The 8,332-nt window shown below is 37.2% G+C and overlaps 1 protein-coding gene across 1 annotated transcript in view; it reads right to left on the bottom strand.

Moving 5' to 3' along the window:
* Nucleotides 1–7,783: 7,783 nt before the first annotated feature.
* Nucleotides 7,784–8,332, bottom strand: part of STARD6 (StAR related lipid transfer domain containing 6) — an 18,337-nt gene continuing 17,788 nt past the window's right edge. The window contains exon 6 of the mRNA XM_003788479.2: nucleotides 7,784–8,005. Within this exon, the coding sequence (XP_003788527.1) occupies nucleotides 7,807–8,005 (199 nt within the window). The 3' untranslated portion in view covers nucleotides 7,784–7,806. The remainder of the gene's footprint in view (nucleotides 8,006–8,332) is intronic.

Here is an 8,332-nt window from a genome sequence, read left to right as displayed (position 1 = left end):
AAAAAAATTGGAGGCAGACACTCCCAATATCTGCATATTTACTAATGATCCACCAAAGTTCAACTTTAGCCTTGGTATTCAAACTAATTTAGTCATTTGGCTTTTGGGTGGCTGTCTAATCAAATAGTTATCAGGTAGTTACTTCAGCTTCAATTTGTGCATGAAATTATCATGTAATCATGTAAGTTGCTGTCAGATCTAATGAGCATTAATGATTCTAGTCACACAAGGCATCACATACAGGTTTATTATTAACATCTGAATAGTCATTTTCAAACATAGGTGATACGCATTCTACCTAATTAGATCTACGAGCTGTCTGTTGACATGCCATCAATCACGTTGATAATTTGCAATTATCAATGCAAAGAAAAATGTTGAAGTAACTGATGACTATGAAACCTATTTTATGTATGTACAAAAAATTAACAAATTTAAAATTATTAAGTAGAGAAAGATTGACAGTTACTATGAATACTGATAGAGTGGATTAGCTAGATCAATTTATAATGAAACATTCTTTCTGGGTCAACAGGAAAAAAATGTGGTTATTTGTTTTGTGGCATCAATTCAGTCAGAGATAACTGCTACAAAAATTGCTACCTAGAAGTGGAGGACTGCACAACAGAAAACCAAACTACATGGTGCTTTGGATTTTGGAAAGTAGGGGCTTGAGAATACTGTCAGCAGAGGCTGGAAAAATGACAATGAAATTGCTTTAAGAAGAGGTTATAAAATACTTGGTTAAAAAAAAAAAATAGCTGCCTGTGTTACAGTGGAAAATCTAAGGTATTCTGTCTTTGCCCAGGTTTGCAGGCAAAATGTAGAAAGCGCCACCTGGTGGCACTCTCCACAACATAGGATCAAAGAACTGTAAGAAAGAAAGTGGAGCTTTTAAAAAAACAAGCTGGCCAGTTTGCAAGCAGACGGTAAAGGTAACGTTGAGGAGTGAGGAGCTACTAAATTGGAGAGTAAAACTTGTATTCTCTGCAGCTAGCAAAAAGTCTTCAGTAGACATACCACAGGTCAAACATCACCTCTAGGCTGTCACTATCAGACGTGTTAAGACCTCTGAGAGTTAAGAGGGTGCTGAGTAGATCTGAGGTAGAAGAAAGCTTGAGGGTGTGGTCCTCAAGAGCCTGATCCAAAAGTTAGTGGTAAGAAGTCTGGAGAAGCGTGTGGATGCCCATTGTAGGTGTGGGTTTTGGGGGTGCAGTGCACTGTAATCAGACATGGGAAGCTCAGAAGTTTGAGGGGGAGTGGTACTAGCACACACCAAGTGTCTGGACTAAGAGATAGCTCAAGCTATACAAGTGCCTCTGGGCCCCTCCCTTTATCTGGGTAGGAAGCAGCCTGAGAAAGTTACTCAACTGCTAACAACGATCGGTTCTTTAGAAAGAATAAAGGAGGGTGAGAAGAAGAGGAGGACATCTCAGATAGTATCACCAAAAGCTGGGAACAGCAGCAGGTCAGGGAGCAACTCCCAGAAAGGAGAATTGGGGTTTATTTAACGGGGAACATTTTCCCATTTTCCAGAATGGTAGCCCACGGGGAGTTCAGAATTGTGAACTGGTGACGATGTGCTTTCTTCCCATTCTTCCCCTTTCCAGTATGAGTACTTAGTATTGTTTATGTGGTACATGTTGAGGTTGGGGGCAGGTCACTTTCCTTTTCATTTTCATAGTTCTCTAGATCAAGAGGAGTTACATGGGGACCTACATATATATTGTGAAATCCTAGACTCAAAGACAGATACTATCTCGTATGAGACCTTTCTTTGGGGGTCTTGGGAGTGAGTGCTCCCCTTCATCCAAGGTTTTGTTCTCTGTGGTATCAATTATTCATGGTCAGCTGTGATCCAAAAATAATAAGTGGACAATTCCAGAAATAAATTCCCGGGATGTGAATCATCCCTTTGTCCAGCATGTCCATGCTGCAGAAGCTAGCACTTAGTCACTGAGGAGCCCTCCTTGTTACCAGATGGACAGATCATGAGGAAGGGTGAGTACAGGACAGTGATAATTTGAGAGAGACCACATCCATGTCACTTTATTACAGTGTGTTGTGTTATTGCTCCATTTTATTATTAGTTGTTGATCTCTACTGTGCCTAACTTATAAATTAAACTTTATCATAGGTATATATGTATAGAAAAAAAAGAACATAGTATAGTCAGGATTTGGTCCTATCTGCAATTTCAGGCACCCACTAGGGGTCATGGAATGTATCCCCCAGGGATAAGAAGGAACTACTTATATTTTGGATGTGGAAGGATTATGATTATAGCCAGAAGCTAAACTGGTAGATCAATTGCATTAATTGATAATGGATTATCAGTTGTATCAGTGGTCTCAATTCTTCACCTTTTCTTCTATCCACACTCCTTTCCCATGTGATTTTATAGTTTTAATAAAAAATCAAATGTTATTTTTTTGCTTATTGAGTTTAACCATGTGTTTTGCCAGTGGGATGTTAGACTTGAAAGGTGTTTACGGTGTTTCCTCTTCCTCCCCTCCCGCTTTGCCTTCTTTTTGAGACTATATCCAGACTAGGCTGCTAGAAGACAAGATTCACAAAGCACAGCTAAGTCACCCCACTTATCCCGGCCCACACCATCCTTTCTCAGATGACCTACAGCAATTGCCAGCGATCTGAGTGAGCCCAGCTGATTCCAGCCTAAATCACTAACTCATAGAATTAAAAGAAAAAATAACGTTACTTGTTGGTATGCTGGCTTTGTGATAGTCTATTACATATCAGTTGTGGCAATTGATGATCATACAGCTATACTTGATAACATAACTAATCATCTTCATTTATAGGAAACATATACAGTATATGAAAAGAGTGTTAAGTAAAAAACCAATTTTGTTCTGACCAATGAAGTCCCCAATAGTCTTTAAATGGAGGATAACATTTTAAATAGAACTTATAAAACTGTTTTATTGTAGACTACCATTTTTGGTAAGTGAAGACCAAGAAGTTTTGACATTTGCCAAAGCTATGAATCCTAAATCTAAGTTTATTCTTGAAATCATTTAACTGAAAAATCTTTCCCCAGAATTTATGTCTAAAATAGTTAGTAATATCATTAGGCATACCACTTGAAGTTGAGTTTTATAGTAATGAAGATGTACAATTTAGTGTCAGTAGCGGACAGTTGTGAGAAATTATTTTCCCCTGCAATCTAATATCAAACTTCAAAATGTTGACTATTCATTTTTTAAAAATAAGGTCTGAGTGCGGTGGCTCACACCTATAATCCTAGCACTCCAGATGGGTGGATTGCTTAATCTCATGAGTTCAAGACTCACTTGAGCAAGAGTGAGACCCTGTCTCTGCTTAAAATAGAAAACCTAGCCAGGTGTTATGGCAGGTGTCTATAGTCCCAGCTGCTCGGGAAGCTAAAGCGTAAGAATCACTTGAGCCCAGTAGTTTGAGGTTGCTGTGAGCTCTGACACTGTAGCACTCTACACAGGGTGACAGAGTGAGAAACTCTTAAAAAATAAAAAGTAATAAATATTTTTGGATAGAACTTCAGATTTATCCTTATATTCAAGTTCATTCTGTGATGGTGATAAGAGAAGCTGGCTTTGGTTTGCCTAAATACTGATATAAATATTCAGCTTTTTTTTTTGAGACAGAGCATCAAGCTGTTGCCCTGGGTAGAGTGTCGTGGCATCACAGCTTACAGCAACCTCCAACTCCTGGGCTCAAGCAATTCTCCTGCCTCTGCCTCCCAAGTAGCTGGGACTACAGGCACCCGCCACAACGCCTGGCTATTTTTTGGTTGCAGCTGTCACTGTTGTTTGGCGGGCCTGGGCTGGATTTGAACCTGGCAGCTCAGGTGTATGTGGCTGGTGCCTTAGCTGCTTGAGCCACAGGTGCTGAGCCAATATATTCAGCTATTTGTCCAAAATGTGCATTTAAATAGTGCACTTGTATTTTTACTTATTTTAAAATTATAAACGTGTACTGCCATTATTAGATACCGTGTTTCCCCCCAAATAGGACCTACCCCCAAAATAAGCCCTAGCAGGATTTCTATGCATTTGTTAAATATAAGCCCTACCCTGATAATAAGACCTAGTTATGGGTCTTAAGACCTAGATATGCTGCATAGCCATGCCATGCATTTTGGCATGGAGAGGAAGACATCCCCTGAAAATAAGCCCTAGTGTGTCTTCTTGAGAACAAATAAATATAATACAGTGTCTTATTTTCAGGGAAACATGGTAATAACTCAATACATGAAAGATATTTTGCATGAAGTTCATTTTCATTGCTAGCACATAGAAGGTTTGATTTCATACTCCAAATTGTCTTGATAATTTCGGGTTTTTGCTAGCTTCTTGTAAGATTCAACTTTATTGCTATTGTTGTTTACTTTGCAAATTTTGTAAAGATTTCATGCCAGTAAAATTTCAGCTTTATTCTTGTTTTATCTGCATTGTAGACATTTTTAAAACTCATTTCTCCATTTTCTGAGGATATTTTTTCATTAAAAGTTTATGCACTTAACCACACCCCTATATAGAAAACTCAATTTTTCAAAATATAATGAAAGCCAAGAACTAATTTCAAATCTTCCACGTTTGGAACTCATCCTTATTCCTCAGAACATCTTTTATGCTGTATGTCTCAAGACCCTCTCATCAGTGGCTAGGTGAGGCCCTGGAGTCATATTAAGTCATATTAAGTCAATAAGCTACATATTATATCTTAAGAAGGCTAGATTGACTTTTTGAAAACATGGATATAAATTAGAAGTTGTACTTTTTATTTCTGCATTCCAGTGGAACTTCTTTTCTTTTTTACTTGAGATGCTAGAGTATCTTTTCCGAAGTCTGTGCGATCAGGTATAGTCATGTATTCTATTTCTGGCTAATGGAAGATGCAAGCATTTTCACTTCCAAGAAAGTTATGTTAACAAGAGATAAACTATTATCTTTTTTCCTTTTTCGTTCCACTCTTCTTCTCACCCAGAACACTGGGACAGTGCCACCAGAAAGGCAGAAGCTACAGGCTAAGTATAGCAACACCAAGTTGGTCCCCACCGGCATTATCTAGCACCATTGCAGACTCCCAGACTTCTTGAGCAAGATCAATAAACTTCTCAACATTTATGTCCCTTGTAAGTCATTATTTTTGTTTGCAGTCAAATGTATTCCTAACTAACATGTTATATTCCCCTCTATGAAAACCAATATTCTGGTTCCTTAATATCATTTTTATTTTGGAAAGTCAAGTAATGTCTAAATATCTGAAACTATTAGAAGAGCTATATGTTAAGAAAGATTGTAAAAAGATTTATAGAAAAATCTAAGACCAGAATGAGTGAATTATTTTTATCATATTATTTGGATGTCAGTTATTACCTTCAGGCTTTTCTGTGATATGGGATTTCTGTTGTCATGTATGGTACCTTCTGAAATGCCTATTTAGAAGTAATGGAAATGGCAAAAGACTGTAATGTATAGAGATGATGACAGGGCCAGGAGAAGGAATCAAAGATACAGTGCCTGGTATTTCCTTTTTATTTACTTTTACCTTAAATATGAAACAAGTTAATTAAATATCTCATTTTCTCATAAATGGAGAAAAGTAATTTTCTGCTCTCAATATATTTTGTCTTTCTTGGAAAATAGATATATTCTATTAAAATGTATAATTCATTGATTTGCGTGATTGCGGAGTTTAGGCTAAAAGGCTTATATTCTGCCAAGAGTTCGGTATAAATTGGAAAAACAGTACAAGAGGCATATTCACAAATTAGGCAAATTCTAAGTCACAGTATAATTGTGCCTTTAATTATGTATTCTGAAAATGTATGAGAAAAGGGAAAATAACACTTGGCATCCAGAGAGTTTTACAAAGGGAATTGGGCACAGAAAGCACAGCCTCCCTCCAGGTGTGATGTGCCGCTCTGCTGATTCACTGGGTCTCCCTGGGCCTCCCAGCCTCTGCCCCACTGTGTTCTCCTGCCCTTTGCCAGCCCCTCCCACCCTCCAGGGTTCTGTCCATCCTCTCTCACACAAAGCAGGCTGGAAGATAAAACGTATGAAGCTAGAAGGTGATCATTAGAGAAGTCAGAAGTGACTTTGCCATGGCCAGATCTAATCATTCTTCATGGGAATGGTGTTTCTATGGCCTCTTATACTTGAATTTTGACATTATTTTCTGTGAAACATCAGAGTTGTTCAAGCTACCATTCCAGAAAGATGTGTGCTCCTTTAGATTTATGGTCTGATATTTAATGTTTATGAATAAAAGCAGACTTTCCTGGGGCTAAATATTCCAGAATTCCAGTCCATAGAATGAGATTAGAAAATCTTGACTAGAGAAATTGCTTGTAAAGGATAATGTCAAATAAATATAAATCATGCATATTCATCAACTATTTATTGGCAAATTAATGATATATATGATGGATAATTAAAAATCAAATTTTTTGAAAACAAATGCTGTCAATTGTAAGATACCTTTATAGTTTTGTGACTCACTGTTTTGGCTTGGATAGATTTTTCTACTTTAGTTTGAGATAATTCTAGATATGCATGCAGTTGTAAAAAATAATACAAAATAATACCAGTTTCTCCCAATGGTAATATTTTGCATCACTAACTAACTTATCACAACTAGGAGATTGACATTGATACTATCCTCTGCCTTTACTTATAAAACAGTTTTATATGTGCTTGTGTGTATGTTTAATTCTATGCAATCTTCTTGTATGTATAGATTCATGTGACCACCATAGTTAATACACAGAACAGGTTTATCACAGAATCCCTCCTGCCACCCCTTCAAAGCCACAGCCCTCACCCCGCAACCCCAGAAACCACTAATGCTGTTCTTCATCTTGATCATTTTGTCATTTCAAAAATGGTATATATGGGCAGCGCCTGTAGCTCAAGGAATAGGGCATTGGCCCCACACACCGCAAGTGGTGGGTTCAAACCCAGCTCCGGCCCAAAACTGCAACAACAACAAAAAATGGTATATAAAGCTGGGTGAGGTGGCTCACTCCTGTAATCTCAGCATTTGGGAGGCTGAGGTGGGTGGATTGCCTGAGCTCACAGGTTCGAGACCAGCCTGAGCCAGAATAAGACCCCCATCTCTAAAAATAGTCAGGCCTTGTGACTGGCATATGTAGTCCCAGATACTTGGGAGGCTGAGGCAAGAGTATTGCTTAAGCACAAGAGTTTGAGGTTGCTGGGAGCTGTGACAGCATGGCACTCTATTGAGGGTGACAAAGTGAGACTGTCTCAAAAAAAAGGTATGTAAATGGAAGAATCCAGTGTTTAACATTCTGAGGAAAAATTTAGGAGGAATGGGCTAGCACATCTTGGCCACAACCAGAAACTGATTCATGACTCATTCAATTGTAAATTCTTAATGTCTTTGGTCATATATTCTAATGGAATTCTTTTTGATTTTTATGTTCCTATTCCCTATAATTCTCAAACAGTACGTGAAAGAAAAACAATTTAAAATGTATTCTAATCTTTAATTAATGCTGTTATCTGGCTGTATCTGCTTTCTTACTGAGTCTTATACAGAACATTTTCCAGGGGCAAAAGCAAAAAGTGAAAGCATATTAATAACATTTGTTATTTAACATCATTTTTAGGTGAAATTAAAAACTAATGCTGTCTTCTTGTACAACCATGAGTTCTTATTTTCACAAAGTATCTTCAGTAAGTTGTATAAGAATACTGTCTAGAGTAGTTTAACTATTTATACATGTTGACTTAGAAATCAACTGTAGTAACTGCTACACATGATTTTACAGCAGAATGGACCTTATTTCTTCTTCAGGTATGAATGACTCTTAGGATGAAGTCCACGTCCTGTTGAAGTTTTCTGTGCCTTTATTCCATCTCTTGCATTGACGATGAAACTTACTAAATTGGAAGGTATGGCTTTTTCAACTAGCGATGGGGATAATTTTCCTCTCATTTCTGTCTGGACAAACATCACTAGTTTGGAATATGCTGGGTTTCTGTAAGCAAAAGAAGAGTTTCAAAAAAAGATAAAGAACTTTTAGATTTATCTATCGCATTTATAAGTCTGTAGAGAACAGGATTCTTGTCTTATTCTCTAGAATTTTCCTCATAGTGGTTATCATAAGATAGTTACCAAAGGAAGAAAAAAAAAATAAACTGATTTGCAAACACATCCCTATAAATAAAATTTTTACATAGAAACATTTAGTTAGAATACATCTTAAAATTTTTAGTCACCCTCTCCTTTTCATCATTTTGTTGATTTCTAAAATTTATTATTATTATTTTTTTTTTTGAGAAGAGCTTCAAGCTGTCACCCTGGG

Source organism: Otolemur garnettii, unplaced genomic scaffold (genome assembly GCF_000181295.1).
Source record: "Otolemur garnettii isolate 467f Iridium unplaced genomic scaffold, OtoGar3 scaffold00027, whole genome shotgun sequence".
In the NCBI taxonomy this organism is placed as follows: domain Eukaryota; kingdom Metazoa; phylum Chordata; class Mammalia; order Primates; family Galagidae; genus Otolemur; species Otolemur garnettii.
This window is presented reverse-complemented; position numbering and strand designations above follow the sequence as displayed.